Source organism: Mercenaria mercenaria, chromosome 11, assembly GCF_021730395.1.
Source record: "Mercenaria mercenaria strain notata chromosome 11, MADL_Memer_1, whole genome shotgun sequence".
In the NCBI taxonomy this organism is placed as follows: domain Eukaryota; kingdom Metazoa; phylum Mollusca; class Bivalvia; order Venerida; family Veneridae; genus Mercenaria; species Mercenaria mercenaria.
The window spans coordinates 12532931-12549565 of NC_069371.1; the positions used below are offsets into that span (position 1 = coordinate 12532931).

At 34.7% G+C, this 16635-nt stretch overlaps 1 protein-coding gene across 1 annotated transcript; it reads left to right on the forward strand.

Annotated features, from left to right (window-relative positions):
* The first annotated feature begins 1738 nt into the window (after positions 1 to 1738).
* Positions 1739 to 16243, forward strand: LOC123531216 (ceramide synthase 2-like). The gene is made up of 11 exons (XM_045312007.2): positions 1739 to 1930; positions 7454 to 7661; positions 7886 to 8009; positions 10253 to 10359; positions 11237 to 11294; positions 11692 to 11742; positions 12241 to 12333; positions 12973 to 13101; positions 13440 to 13546; positions 14550 to 14715; positions 15083 to 16243. Exons 2-11 carry the CDS (start codon positions 7477 to 7479, stop codon positions 15266 to 15268), a joined length of 1206 nt encoding a protein of 401 aa, XP_045167942.2. The 5' UTR covers positions 1739 to 1930; positions 7454 to 7476; the 3' UTR covers positions 15269 to 16243.
* The last annotated feature ends 392 nt before the right edge of the window (positions 16244 to 16635 follow it).

The following is a 16635-nucleotide window of genomic DNA, read 5'->3' on the forward strand; positions in this document are numbered from 1 at the left end:
GAACATCGGCCCAAGTACTTGGACCTTATATTACTGTAACGTGCATAACATTATATGAAATGTTATTCTGACTCAATGGCATTTTGACTGCCTAATTTACACAATTTGTTATCCCTTTGTACATTAAATATATCTTCCTAATTCTATCTCTAAACTATGAGTACATAATCGTAAACTTGTCACGTTGTTTTCTTAGTCTGTCATTTGATATAACATCTAAATACTTTTCAAAACAAAATTCAACTTTATATTTACAATAACTATATATAATTCGAAATGGTATTAACATTAACTCTCCATTCTGAACAAATTTTTCTCTTATCCTTTTTAACGATTTGTAATAATTTACATTAAGGATGTAGGAGCGACTTTTTTCTAACGTAAAGAACATTTTCATACTCTGTGAGCTTGAAGAACATTTGTTTCCAAGACAAACAAGAGAAGAAGAAACATAGGTCACCGAACTCGTTTTCATTTTATAGGGCATTTTCTTCACCCACTGCTTAAGCATTTCTGAAATTTTGTAAAATTAGAAAAATGGTGATATTTTATGAAACATATAGATCTAATATCCCACTTAATATTATAGGGATTTCAGGTGTTACAGGTTAATATGAATACAAGGTGATGCTAGTATTATATAAGCATAAATGTCACTAACAATTCTCTTTCATTTTCACATATTGACATAATTACCCCACCCACTTTATTGTCAATGGAAAAAAACGTATTTAGATCTACAAAAAAATTTCTGACGTTAAGATTTTCAAAATATTTTGCAGCTTTAATGACCCACAAAAATGCTTCAAAATGGAAAGAAAAAAAAGTTGGGGTCACCGTGCATTTAAGAGATTTATTAGGAAAAAACTGTTAAAAATTGGTGAATTTTGATATTTTTTGTTCTTTTTGTTTTAATATATGTTTTCTAGATAATATAATGTGCTATCTTGAAAACTTTTATTTCAATTATAGCTCATTATTATATGTATCAGTCAGGAAAATTTCAAAACCAAACCTAATCTACTTTAATAGATATTTGACATTACCTACCCCTACCCTATTGTAAATCTTACGTCAATTTTAGGCAAATACCAGCCAAAAATAAGGGTGAAAAAAATTTTTTTTTCACAAAAAGTAGAATTTATTTGCTTAAATGGTACATTATTAGCCATATTTTAATTATCTATCATTAATTTTTGGCAACACTTTCGTTAGAAAGCACTATTCGGAGAAACATTTTTCAAAATGGCGGATATCCTGAAAAATAAAACGCTCGTACATCCTTAATATCAAAGATTAGACTAGCTCCTAGACTATGATACTGTATATCTTTTTACATTTTTATGACTGAATGTAGTGAACTGAGCATGTCTATATCCTATGTCCAATATCATTTCAACATCATTCCTCTGTGAAAAATCTGTAAAATAGACTGGCTTTTGTCTCTATGAAATTGAATTCGTCAAAAAAGGGAAAAATGTAGAAATATATTTATTATCAGTCTAGTGGCTAGTCTAATCAAAGATCAGTCTAATAATTTAACAAAATATCTGCTCGGTTCTGCGAAAAGCATAACTTTTAATTTATCATGTTATTTCAATGATAACAACCATGTACTAGTATCTGTGAAAATGGTTTCCCGGAAACTTTTTGATAAACCCTCACAATGATGTTCTATTTACATAGGCCTACTGCTCTAAATGTTTAACCGATACCGTCATATCGTCAGCGCGGGATGCGTGTGAAAAATATCGGATTGCATCTGTAGCGTAGTAGTATTTATGAAAAGGAAGCTGTTCACAAATGATAAAAGAGTGTCATAGTATTGTTTTCTATGTAGTGTGTGTGTGTAAACCTGTTATTTGATGATGTGAACGGAAGTTAAGAGATTCGTTTATCAAAAGTACCTGGATATATTGTATTCATTGAGGTATTTATAAATTATCTTTATCATTTTGCATTAGAGTGTAGGCCTATAAACATGAAACCGGCATATTCAAGTTTACAAAAACACTAGGGTGTGTTGTTTTATGTACAGTTGTTTTTCAGAGCGCATGTATATTAAACAGTTTAGAAAGCTTACTGATGTTGTAAGAAACGTTCTTGCTTTATTTTGTTACATAGTATACCCTTAGATAGCATACACATACTCAAATAGCATATTGATTTATCTATCTTCTATAAAAGATGACTAATACTAATAGATCTGTCGTAGCCTAATACTTAGAAATTGTTATCAGTATGATCACTCAAGGTAAGCTATGTGAATGTGTATGTGCTTTCTCAAATGCCATCCTTTTGCTTTATGCAGATGGTCTAAAGTTGTGTGTAACACAATGTTCAAGACCAATAAGTTAAAATGAATACATGTATAATATTGTAACGTTCGGTAATAATTGACTGGCCATAATTTGATGCTGCAAAAAAGCTTATGTATCTTAGTTTTTCAACGTAGAGAGTGGCAAATTCACGTGACATTTAGGTGTCGTACACGGGGAAATCACATTTCTACGTATAATTTCCTTATTAATTGACGGATTTTATGTAATACAGGAGATTTGCGTGTTTTCCTTGTCAACAGAATAAGCTTCAAGATAATATTAAATATTTCAAACATGCAGTCTGTTAAGAGTTGTAGGCGTATTAGCTTAAAACGTTAAATACCACTGTATTTCATTATCATTTGTAAAGCAAAATACATCGCATTTTAAAGTAAAGAGCTATCAGATTGCGCTGGCTAATATAATACCTGTAATGTTTATTCGCATTTTAACAAAACATTGAACATATAAGAAATGTGTGGGTAGAGCGTAAACTGACTTTACACACGTCCACCAATGCACCTTGGGACACGAACATGATAAGAATCTAACATGAGAACCTTCGTTGAATAATCGATTAATGAAGTGTTAGTTAGAGGTAATCAGGCCCTGTTCAAAGAGATAAACTTTACGGTGTCATTGTACGCTGTATGTTATGAAAGTACGCAGAACCTAACAGCGGCTATTTATTATAAGAGTAATTACTGTCACCTGACAGCCCACTGTGTAAGCTTACGACATTTTTATCATGATAACATCGATCGATCTTGCCAAGGGGCTGATGAGCCGGGGCATCAGTCAAGAAATGACACTATTTTTTAAAACAATGTATTTTTAAGTGATTTGCGAAAATATTTCAATCCTGATTTTACTATATTCGAAGATCTTGTCTGTATATAACACTTTTAACTGTATTCATTTTCAAGTTTACAGTTCTCACGTCAATACTTTTGTAATAATCTTTCTCTTACACTGACTGCGTCTGTTAATAATACCTGAATGTGAAAGGGCCCGGAAGTAAAACATTAATCGAAGGTAGATAGAATTTGTATTTTACACGCTTGTTAATGTAAAACCAAAGGGGGCGAGTTTTGTACATGCTGTCAGAATGTCACCATTTTCAAAGTAATGCAGGTTTTAAAGGTGTAAATCAGTGGTCAAGGAAACTTCTGAGAGAAACCTTGAACGTGTGATTATCGTGTTGACTTGAAGTTGAATAATCGTACCATTTCAATCGATTACATACACGTCGCTCGGCTGATAGCAGTTTGTTTTGGGGTTTAGTGCCATTCAACTGTTACACAATATTTCAGTTCTGTATAACAATAACAACATATATATATATATATATATATATATATATATATAAGAATAGCCTAATCAGTGTCCCTGGATTATGTGCTGTTACTAACATGTTCTCCGCAAATAGCTGCCGACTTCTCCGCATAAATCAGAGGTGGAGGATGAATGATACTGTATTAATTATGCATATCTTTCTTTTTCATATGCAGAAGAGTATTTTCCTGCTTGTGGAAACGTAATATCACAAAAGAATGTAAACAGATTTTTATCAGTTATCTAGTTTCACATCAGCAGATGACATTCTTGATCGTCCCGGTAGTTTAACTGTTTAAAATATGCGGATTTAAAATACCCCACAAAAGTCGTTGAAACGTACGTCTGCTGTTGTTTTATTTTTGATGTTGGAGTTTCAGTCGCAACAGCCCTTGAAATGTTCGAGGGTGATTATTGTCTAAATAGATTGCCAGGACTTCAGTTTTTGCATAAACACAAATAAATTTTGTACTTTGTCTTCTTTTTTAATAACAACTTCTACAGAATTTGCTGTTTATTATCTATAACGATAAGATATAATCTTGACTGACAGATCAACAGCCGTGCAATGTTTATTTACTGTTGTCATTCAGGATTACCTTCTTTATTCCAACCAGGATGTCTTCCTATTAAAGTATTATCAGTGACGTGTCAAGATAATAAACTGAATCCAGCTGATTATATTTTAGACTGGCCACTAGACTGGTAATAAAGGATATAAAATGACTATATGCACAATTTTGCAAATAAAAATTAAAGATATACTATACCATAGTCTAGGAGCTAGTCTAATTTTATTTGTATAGTTTGTTTTCTCCGTGTTTAGACATAAATAAATATTTGCACGGTATTGCATTATTTACGTTTTAGTTTAATCGTTTAAAAGTACCTCTTAACCCTTACCCCGCTAAGTCTCTAAAATGGATTGAACCAATTTGGACAATACCATTAACTGTTAAAAGGGGTGCATACCAACAAGATACTGACTGAATGGCGAACAGTGGAGATCATGATCAGACTGCACGGATGTGCAGGCTGATTATGATCTTCGCTGGTCGCAAAGGCAAAATCAATCGTGTCCAGCATTATATGGGTTAAAGTTCCATAAGACTGTTAACATTATGTAAATGGATTTGATGGGTTAATATTTTCTACTATGTAAATCAGTATTTAAACCTTAAAGCTACAGTCACACGTACGGATATGTCCGTGCGTTGAGGTACGGTGCGGATGGGATCGGCCCATGGGGAAACGGACACGGATAAGTACGGAGCAGTACGTCTTAGAACGTGAAAAAATGGTGAGAAACGGGGAACAAAAAGATGCAGGACGCGAATAAGTAAGGATAGGTATGGCGTACTACGCTGAACTACGTTTTACTGCGCCTGGCAAATTGCCCAGCGCGTGGACGGGTCTGCGATGAACTACGTTGAACTATGCTTAAGTACGGGAAGCCTCGGGTAACTACGTTCAGCTACGGATCAATACGCTTGACTTCGTTTGCAGTATACCCCAGTCACACATACGGCGCGGATAGCTACGTCTAGTCACGGATAGAAACGTAGTAATCCGTATCGACCCATACTGGGGCCGTACGGATTGATACGAATTACTACTTTAAAGTATGGCTCAGGTACGGATCGATACGTATAACCACGTTTCTATCCGAGGCTAGACGTAGCTATCCGCGCCGTATGTGTGACTGGGGTATTAATGTTTAGTAACGGGTCGGTAAGTTTCATATTAATAGGCCACTTGTAGCTAGCGTTTTCATTATGCCCCAGTCAGACATACGGCGCGGATAGCTACGTCTAGCCACGGAAAGAAACGTAGTAATCCGTATCGATCCGTTCCTGAGCCTTACCTTAAAGTAGTAATCTGTATCAGTCCGTACCAATCCGTACGGCTCAGGTACGGATCGATACGGATTACTACGTTCCTATCCGTAGCTGAACGTAGCTATCCGCGCCGTATGTGTGACTGGGGTCACGATTATTGTTGACATCATGTCAAACTACGTCAAGGTACGTTTCAGTACGGACAACTACGTTTAGTACGTTTAACTACGCATGAATAAGTTTCAACCAACTTGGACTAAAGTCACGCTCATATTGCTACGGATCGCTCAAACGTTTCCGCATGTTCAAAAGTTGGAGAAACTTGCAAGTTTGGGACAAGTCTCGAATACGTCTCGATACGAGGTAAGGCGTACTACGCTGAACTACGTTTTACTGCGCCTGGCAGATTGCCCAGCGCGTGGACGGGTCTGCGGTGAACTACGTTGAACTATGCTTAAGTACGGGAAGCCTCGGCTAACTACGTTCAGCTACGGAGCAATACGCTTGACTTCGTTTGCAGTATACCCCAGTCACACATACGGCGCGGATAGCTACATCTAGTCACGGATAGAAACGTAGTAATCCGTATCGACCCATACTGGGTCCGTACGGATTGGTACGGATTGATACGAATTACTACTTTAAAGTATGGCTCAGGTACGGATCGATACGGATAATCACGTTTCTATCCGAGGCTAGACGTAGCTACCCGCGCCGTATGTGTGACTGGGGTATTAATGTTTAGTAACGGGTCGGTAAGTTTCATATTAATAGGTCACTTGTAGCTAGCGTTTTCATTATGCCCCAGTCAGACATACGGCGCGGATAGCTACATCTAGCCGCGGAAAGAAACGTAGTAATCCGTATCGATCCGTTCCTGAGCCTTACCTTAAAGTAGTAATCTGTATCAGTCCGTACCAATCCGTACGGCTCAGGTACGGATCGATACGGATTACTACGTTTCTATCCGTAGCTGAACGTAGCTATCCGCGCCGTATGTGTGACTGGGGTCACGATTATTGTTGACATCATGTCAAACTACGGCATAAGTTTCAACCAACTTGGACTAAAGTCACGCTCATATTGCTACGGATCGCTCAAACGTTTCCGCATGTTCAAAAGTTGGAGAAACTTGCAAGTTTGGGACAAGTCTTGAATACGTTTTGACCAAGTGTTAGTATGGATTGATACGGATTACTACATTGAGGTATATCTCGGATCGATGCGGATTACTACGTTTCTATCCGTGGCTAGACGTAGCAATCCGCGCCGTATGTGTGACTGGGGTATTAGCAAATATATGAGAAAACAAATACCGAAAAGTAGGATTTAATACTTCGAAAATCAATCAGAGGAGCGTCTGCACTCATAAGGCGGTGCTCTTGTCTTAATTCATGTGATTAACAAAAGTTATAAAGAAGAGTAAGAGACGTGAAGGCAGTTTATAACAGTAAACAACAATTTGCTAGAAACACCTTTCTTATGTAGAAACGGACATAAAACAAAGAGCAAATTATTAAGACCTGAAATAGATAATAAGATTGATCATTTGGCATTAATTACCGTACTTGTCATTGTGTCGTTAACATTGCAGTATAGTGTTAGTTTTGGTAGCGTATGTTTGATTTAACGTTAATTTATGTGAAAAAGAATTTCTTTGCTAAAATCACACTGAGCTACGCTATTATGACCGAAGCATTGGACAGCGTGAACTATGTTTTTTAAGAAAAGAATTGCCCATTTATGTTTTGTGTTTCTTCACACAAGAAGACGCTCCAATTCCAAAAGCTTCCCTGGTATTGAAGCGTGCCCGATGCACCCATACACGGGACTGCTATTCCAACTTTAGTAAAATTTAGATGTGGGAGCGGGACTCGGACTCACGACCTCTGGTTTCGTATAAAACGGCATGAGAGATATTTAGCACTATATATAAACACACATGTTTTTTACTTTCAGCATATGACGTGAAAGAAATCAAAATGGCATCAGGTTGGCCTTTTGAATTCTGGGACGAAGTTTTCTGGTTTCCAGGCAACAGAAGTTATGGATGGAAAGATCTTGAAAACAAGCCGGGAGCAAATATGTATTTGCCCGATCTTAAAGACATACACTGGGCTCTACTCTTGGGAATAGTTCTTATTGGTATTCGATACTTTATTGAAACGTAAGTAAAATTTCATTTTCGTTGCGTTTTGTTAACAAGTACAAGAATGAGTAAAGCTTTGCATGTAGATATTCAGAATATTAGAACCAATACTAAATCGTATATACAACTTTGATGTGTATGAATAATTCTGTAATAAGTCTGACCTTTGTTTGAACTCATCTTGTCGAACATTTCTATGCGTTTGAGTATTACAAAATGTAATTATGTAAATTCTTTTACAGAATTTTTGTAGTACCAGTTGCTATATGGCTTGGTGTTCCAAATAAAAAGAAAGCTACAGTTCCACCGAACGAACACTTAGAGAAGGCATTCAGGAACAAGAGATACAGTAAGGATGATGTTAAGGTATGGATGGGCTGAACCTTAGTAAATTAACAGCTTTAGGACCGAGATACAGATGTTTAATGTTTTAAAAAATATTTTCTGGTAAGTCAGTACAAAAGTGTCTGTTGATTTGATAAGTCAGTACATAAATGTCTGATCGTTCGTAAGTCAGTATATAAATGTCTGATTGTTCATATGTCAGCACATAAATGTCTGATTAATGTCTGATTGTTCATATGTCAGCACATAAATGTCTGATTGTTCATAAGACAGCACAAAATGCACTGTAGGATCGTTCATATGTCCGTACAAAAATGTCTGATCTTTCATAAGTCAGCACATAAATGCCTGATCTTTCATAAGTCAGCACATAAATGTCTGATCGCTCATAAGTTAGCACAAATTGTCTGATCGTTTATAAGTCCGTACAAAAATGTCTGATCGTTCATAAGTCCGTACAAAAATGTCTGATCGTTCATAAGTCAGCACAAAAATGTCTGATCGTTCATAAGTCAATACAAAAATGTCTGACGTTCATAAATCAGTACAAAATGTCTGATCGTTCATAAGTCAGCTTATAAATGTCTGATCGTTAATAATATTATTTCTGTATAAAATGTCTGATTGTTCATAAGTCAGCACAAAAATATCCAATCGTTCATAAGTCAGTACAAAAATCTCTTATCGGTGATTAATCAGCACAAAAATGTGTGATCATTGACTAATCAGCATAATTTTTTTCTGATCGTTTTAAACATGACGTTGATAAGATGTATAGATTATGGCTAAAATCAAAAATAAGACGAAAAAGCGAAACGTTAGCCTAGATCCCAGGCTGTATGTTTATTTCCTTTATAAATATTGCAAATATCTTATAAGTAAATTTTAAGCCTCTAAAATAGCACATATTTTTATCTGATGGCTAAACCGTTCAGAGTCGGGTAATAAAACATGTCAAAATAAAAACAAACTGCTGAGTTACTTCCTGTGTCAATGAAGAACAAAAATAGGGACGAGAGCCAGTCTTTCGAAACGTTTTCAATTAGTGGCAGTGAGACTTTGCTTATTAGGATGTCAAAATTCATCCACGATATAAAAATAGTTGATGAATCAAGTTTTCATGACTCGTCAACACATTGGTTATTCAGTGCATCGCTAACAGTGTACTGCGTTAACCACGCTGTAAAGCAGTGTTATGACGTCACTTTAGTTGTTTTACTAGACTAGCTCCTAAACTACGATTTTATTTGTAAAATTATGAATAAAGCCTTCTACACCCTAAGTATTATTAGAATCACTTCATTGGGAAAATCTGTAAAATAGATTGGCATTTGTCATTGTTAATTACATAAAATAAAAGAAAAATCACAAAACTTATAAATATTGTGACAAAAACTTATTATCTGTCTAGTGGCTAGTCTACTGTTTTACGGAAGATGAAATCTGTTTTAAAAATGTTGATCGTGTAATGTGCTGTGCCTCATTTAAAATCGGGAAACATAATGACATTGTCAGATGTTAAACTTCCTACAAGTCTTCATGAAAATGAAAATCGATCTAGTTCTATTTAGAAGCTATGTAGCATTATTCATGAGTATAAACTGTGTTTTAATATTGCTATGGCAACAGAAAATCGCGTTAAAGAGAGTTTCACGTGTGATTCAGCTATGCCCTTTGTGCACTGCACCTTTTTCTGGGAAATTTGATCAAATTGCTTTTGTTATATTAGAATGAAAGAGCGGCACTATCTTAGAAAAAAGTGATTTGTTTGAAGTTCCGACGAAAATTGAAACATCGCATAATAACGAAAGTGTTAGTGTCGATGTGATTGTTTTGTTTAAACTTTATATGTCATGTTTTTTTCCCCCGAGAATCTCACGATAAATAGTTATTTACGCTTGATTTCTGAGCATTGTAGTTGACCGTGGGCAATCTCTGCAAGTAAAGCGTCTTGAACATTGTCGTCCGTGTCACGATCCCGACCGATCCTTTTAGTACACCGGTGCATCTTCGGATTCAGTCTGTTACATATAGCTCCTTGTAATTATTTCTTTTTGTCTCGCATCTCAGTGTATTGTTTAGATAACAAATAAATAGTTGAATTGTATTCTTTTAAAATCCATTCGATGGGGCAAAATAGTTCATGTTTTTTCGCGAGCTACAGAATTTTTCAAATGAGTGATCGCTTAACCGTTGGAGTGTAATTTATTATTAAAGGGACTATTAATTGTTATGAATATGTATTTAAGGTCTGTCCCTTTCAGATGCTGTCTAAGCAGACAGATATGACGGAGAAACAGATTGAAATCTGGTTCCGAAAGAGGAGAAAAGTTGATGCTCCAACCCCGATACAGAAGTTCAGGGAGTGCAGGTATATTACACAGAAGGATATAAATATAGCATTTCTGTGGCACACTTCTGTTTGCACGATCAGAAAAAATATTTGAAGACTTGTTAAAACTAATGTTAAAACACTATTCCGAGCCAAAACCAAAGTACAATGAATAATTTATTTTTTATAGCTCCAAGGGCAGATAAAAGGAAGTTTACGCAAAAATGTGGTAGTTTCTTTGTTATTGCATTTATCTAAAAGTCATAAGAATAAAATGCAAATCATTTTCAGTGATATGTTATCTTAAAATCATATTTATTCTAGATCACAATATTACCGACTTAAACCATCTGGCTTTGCTTTGATAACAAATATTTACATTATGTGCACATTCCTGACGTACTTTTAATTACTTCTCTTCAACATCCTTGCGTGTATCAGTGCTATACACTGTGCACGTTAAAGAACCAGGCTGTCTGTTCGCAACGAGCTAGGCTAAGTCAGCCGGACAAGCCTGTATCTGATTTCTGATCTCTCTGTCGTGGGGGCTTTGTCTCACTCTGTCCCTCTGGTCAGATCGATCTGTGTCTGTACTAGCAGAGGATGAATTATGCGCCCTGTGTGGCTGCATTTGAACTATGTAAAGCGCTTTGAACGTGAAATTGATCATGAAAAGGGCGCTATATAAATATGGTATAATAATAATAATAATAACATTTTTTTTTCTCCATTTTTACAAATACTGTATTTATGCAGGAATATTAATTTTATTGTTCACCCTTACTTTTATGTTAATTTTATGTCTTTAGTACACTAGATCATTTCTGCACAAAGTATGATAAAAAGCACATCAGTTCCAACACGGATACCTGTGAGCACTGCCACTAATTGTTTTCACGTTTTATATTTTATATAGTTGGCACCTTGTATTCTACACCTCATTTTTCGTTTATGGCATGGTGTATTTATGGCAAGTAAGTAAATTATAGATTCTCTTTGCCACTCGTCCTCTCACATATCTTTAATATTTTAAATATATTCTGTTTTAACTGAAAAAGATATATTAAATTTATTGAATACTATGGTAAAAGTGCAAAGACAGACAAAAAGTCAGTTCCTAACCGGAGTAATTATTTGTTTTGCTTTTTAGAGGAACGGTTTGGTTACAAATCCAGCAAGCAACATTTTAAACAACAAAGCAATTCCAGTATTATTGATGTTTAGAAAAGTAAAAAACAGGTCTATATAAGGTTTACAATGACACATATTCTTCTTTTCGATAATGTGGTAAAATTGGAAAAAAAAATAAAAATAGGCAATTGAATGAAATTATATTCTGTTCAGTCACCACGTAACTGTATTTCATTTCAGAAACCTTACTTTTGGAAAACAATTGAATGTTGGAGGGACTGGCCAGTACAGGTAGATACATGTATATAGACTGGTATTTGTGTTCGCTGGTAGAGATAAATATGTACATATTTAAGTGCTCAATGTCAAAAATGTCAGATATGTTGTTACAATGCTAAAAATAAGACAAAGTTGAAACGTCGTATACAAACCAATGAAAATATGGTTCGGGGTTATTCTAACATCATTAATGAACGTTTTATTTTATGAAAACAGAAATAAAGCTGTACTATAGTTTTTAGTTATTTGCTGCCCCTCAAGCTACTGGACCTACCTCCATCAATGTTTCAAGTCTGAAAGACATTTAAAAGCTAACTTGTCTTTTTGCTATGTCATTGTTTATGTAATAACTACTGTGGTGTAGCGTTAAAACTAATGTAGAAATAATTATCTCAGCAAATTTTCAGCAGTAGATCTACGAATATTTTATTGTTAAACGTTCTGGTAGCAAGACGAAGTCTGTTTTGATGAACACAAACCCTGCACGCTAACGGTTTCTGTTTGTTTCAGCACGTTAGTAACGATATGTACTGGCACTATATGATAGAGTTAGCCTTCTACTGGAGTCTCGTCTTCACCTTGTTCTCCGATAATAAACGCAAGGTATGTATTATAACGTGCTCATATAACGTATAAGGAGCAAAAAAACCTAAACAAAATCTTTGAGGAATTACAACAGCCTAGACATATTTTGTAGTTATATACGCTTTATTCGACAAGAAGCGACAAACACCGCTGGCTCTTCACTGAAGTTATTGAAATGTTCGTTACTCAAGTAACATGAGGTATACATGATGACTTGATACTGGTCATTTCTGATACGTTTGCTTGATGCTATATATTCATTCTACTTTTCTGGAATATACATGTATTACCACTGTGTAAGTTAAGGTGCATAACACTAGCATATGCAGGAAAATAGACATGATTATTATCATTTCCATTTCAAGTTAAGGATACACCTGAAGCATAGGAAACTACAATATATTATCTTCTATATGCGATCAGCTTAAACAAAGCAATAATTGTTTTAGCAATAAATGCATTTATTTGTACCAGTTTCATATTTATGGTTTTTACAGAAGGTTGAAAAAGAGCACCTTCTTGCATCATGGATAAATTAATCAGTATATTATTTTAGGTGAAAGTATCACCTTACATTGATATAATCATGTGAAACTATAACATTTATATACTTTTAGTTCATCATTTATTTACCTTAATACACCATATATTTTCCAGGACTTTAAGGAGATGATTATTCACCATTTTGCCACTATTGTGTTGATGTATTTCTCATGGGTTCTCAACTTCGTTCGGGTAGGAACGCTCGTGCTTGTCGTGCACGATGCAGCAGACAATTGGCTTGCAGTAAGTGACATTTTCATTATGGATAAAATCATTAATTTTGCAGAAAGGTAAATACGTTTTAAAATTATGTAACAGGTTTGAATACGTCATAACCAACTCATTTCTTTTGCGTATTTTCAGTTCTTTGTTTTCACGTCTGCGGACGGGAAGTAAGTAATACAAAAGTTAGTACCACCACAGTCGTTTTTACATGACTGATAAACATGGAGCAGTTACTTAATGCTGTAATAATAATACTTGACAGTGATTAAGTTCGATTACCGTACATTAACCGTTAAACTAAGCTCCACTCGCTTCATTTTTCAGGTTGAATGATAAGTATTTTACCCTTTTTTCAGTTGGCCAAGATGTCTATATACGCAAAAAACAAGACAGCTACTGATATCTTCTTTGGCATATTCCTTTTAGTGTGGGTACTGTCAAGACTGATTGTGTATCCCTTCGTGTAAGTATCTTTATCCAGTAACAAAAAAGTAAAAGCAAGCCGTTAGTTTTTAGATATCGTTTCTTTAGGTAGAGTATTTTAAAGTACTAGTAGATTATGAGGCATTTTTGAGAGAGCATATAAAATCCGCCTTCTATCGAAGAATGGCAGACAGAGGGCGCTCTAGTGCATGTCAAACATGGAACGAATTAATCTACTTTTATTTTTTGCTAGGTAAACAGTTTAATCATAAAGCGATTAAACAAAATATGCTTTTTTTCTTGCGAGTCTACCTTCCTAATCATTTTATGGTTAGTAAAATTAAGTCAATGTTTTTATGGCAAGTTGACTTCTTTACCCCTGAGCTCACCCCTCGTATTGTTTTCATGCAAAACTTTAATACTCGTAATTGTTTACCCTTAAAATAACCTAATATGTAAGCACTGTCTACATGAACATAGATTTAGTAATAGTAGCTTCTGTTTTTATGGATTTTATACATGCATGAACTTTTCAGACGTAATCAATGTTAATTTTGAAACTTGTGAGGAAGTCAACTAACTGGCTTACCGAAGTTCAGTGGTTCTACCCAGGTACTCTCTTTTACCTGTCGGAAATGATGCACGAAAGGGCACCTTAGCTGGGAAGTCGACATACATGTATGACCATAGTTGCACCCAACAAAAAGATAAAACAGAAATTAATCGATTTAATTCCTACTTACATATGGTTTTCTAGTTTTGATCAGTCGCCACAAAATTATTTTTTGTTAAGAATTGTAGTCATTTTAGTTCGGAATATATAGGAATTATGTTATTATCAATAATTTTATTTCTCGCTTTTACAACCAAGCACAGATCCAAACAGACAAGATTACATGTTTAATGTTGGTCTTTGAATCTGAGGTTAAGTATGACACGAAAATCACCATAGACAAAACGTTGATAGAAGATACTATATCAGATATCTGAACTACTTTATTACTGTGTGATATACTGTAAAACTATCTTTTATGCAATTTCAGTGTGTTGTATTGTACCACTGTTGAGCCATTCACTATTGGGTTGATAGATTCTACTTTTGGTGCTCATCAATTTTTCAACTTCTTCCTCTATGTTCTGCTGGTGCTACACTGTATATGGACTTACATGATCTTTAGAATTGTCTACAGAAAAATGGTGAAAGGAAATGTATGTGTCTCAAAGTTTCATAAGTGTTAAACGTAGCAACGTCTTTGAATAAACATACTTTGTTTTGCTAGAAAAACGTAAATGGAAATATTCGATGAGATAAAATTTCAGTTAAAGATGTTAAGACCGTAGATTAATGTAATAGCTTATGAGTGAGATCTGAGTTAAGTATGTTTTTCATTTGTAACATTTTACTTTTGTTATGTTTGGTCTTTGTTTGTCTTATTTTCTACTGTAGAACATTAATTTGGAGTGATTCTTGACTTTGCATTGATTGGTCCTTTTTTTCATTGGATCAAGCTTCTGAAAGTAATTTTTATACCATTTTACTTTCTGTACTGAAACTATGGTTGATATTATTTTACAGGTCGAGGATGTGCGAAGTGACTCTGAAGACTCGGGTGAAGAGTCAGACAATGAAGATGATATAGATGATATTGATCATAATAAAACAGAACAGATTAAAGAAAATGGCAATGGAAAACTCGCGAATGGTCCAGTGAAGGCATCTAATGGTATAAAAAATGGAACTGCGGAAAGAAATGGAATATGAATGCTGTCATGTTGGCAAGGAAATGCCACAGATTGACAACAGAGATTAATTTAAGAGCGTTTACTTGCAGAAGCATTTAATACAGCTGAAACTATAACGGAAGATTGTGTAGTTTAGATAAATGTGTGCATGAGACGAGTTAGATGCAAACTTAAATATGCTTTGTTTCCCTTCTCATTAACTACACACAAAAAACTAGCGCTTCCCAAAAAACTTTTGTTCAGCGATGTTGTTTTGGAATGAGTATAGAAGATTATCAATTCATTTTTGTTAAACGGGTGAGATATATTACCAATGTTTTACAGAGCTGTTTAGTGAAAATTAGTGTTTCTTAGCTATGATAGGGACACATTAATTTATACCTCGCAAATCATGTTTTTTAATGGTGGGAAACAATAATTCTTTCGAGAAACAAGATAAAAAGATTAATGATGAAGCAAAACTAACAGTCTAGCATGGTATTTCTGTTAATGTCACAGTCCCAGTTTGAATTTGTTGTAGCATAATACACCACTCCCCTGTCTGAATCATTTATTACGAGCCGAGTATGAGAAAATAATCATCATTGTGATGGGCAAACATTAACGTTAATTTAATTTGTTAATGGTCTTTTATTGATTTGCTTTACTCTGGTTTGTACATGAAGCATATCTGTCAACCTTTCTGTAGATATTTCTCAGTCGGTTATGTATCTTTTTATACGTTTTTCATTGAATAGGGACCAGAAATGTTAGCATATATGTCGCAGTGTACAAGTTTTTCATGACACAAGTGTATGCTTTAGCAACATTTACTTATTTGAAACAGTAGTATGTTTTGAAAAACCTTTGAACTATTTTTCATTGAGGACTAAAGAAATTGTCTTCTTGTGTTTATCATGTGTTTATAAGCCATATGCTCATAAAATGTGTTAGTTTAGCAGACATGCGGCATCATCAGCATTTGTATCCAGGGTATAAGCGTTCTACTCTCTTTTTTTTTAAAATCCATGTATGTTTTTAATTTGATGGCGACAGTTTACAATAGGAAGGAAGTTAAAACGCTAAATTGTTATGTCTAGGTAGAACCTCATTTACATATTTCTATCTTTATACTAATTTTGTCACCCAGTCTATAAACAGTAATTAATCAAAACATTCTGTATATAGAGGGTTGTTCAGCAATCTCCTATTCGGAAAGCGTAACTGTTTTACCGTCTGAGAGGAAGTATTGAATTCTGTTTTACTGCTATTTCCTTGAGCTTGCATATGAACAGTAATACAGTATATAATTGGTTAATTATATGAAAGCATTTCATTTAAGGTGCAGAATGGTATTTATCTTACACAGTGTTTGTTAGCATTTAAAGAACTGAGCCTTCAAATTGA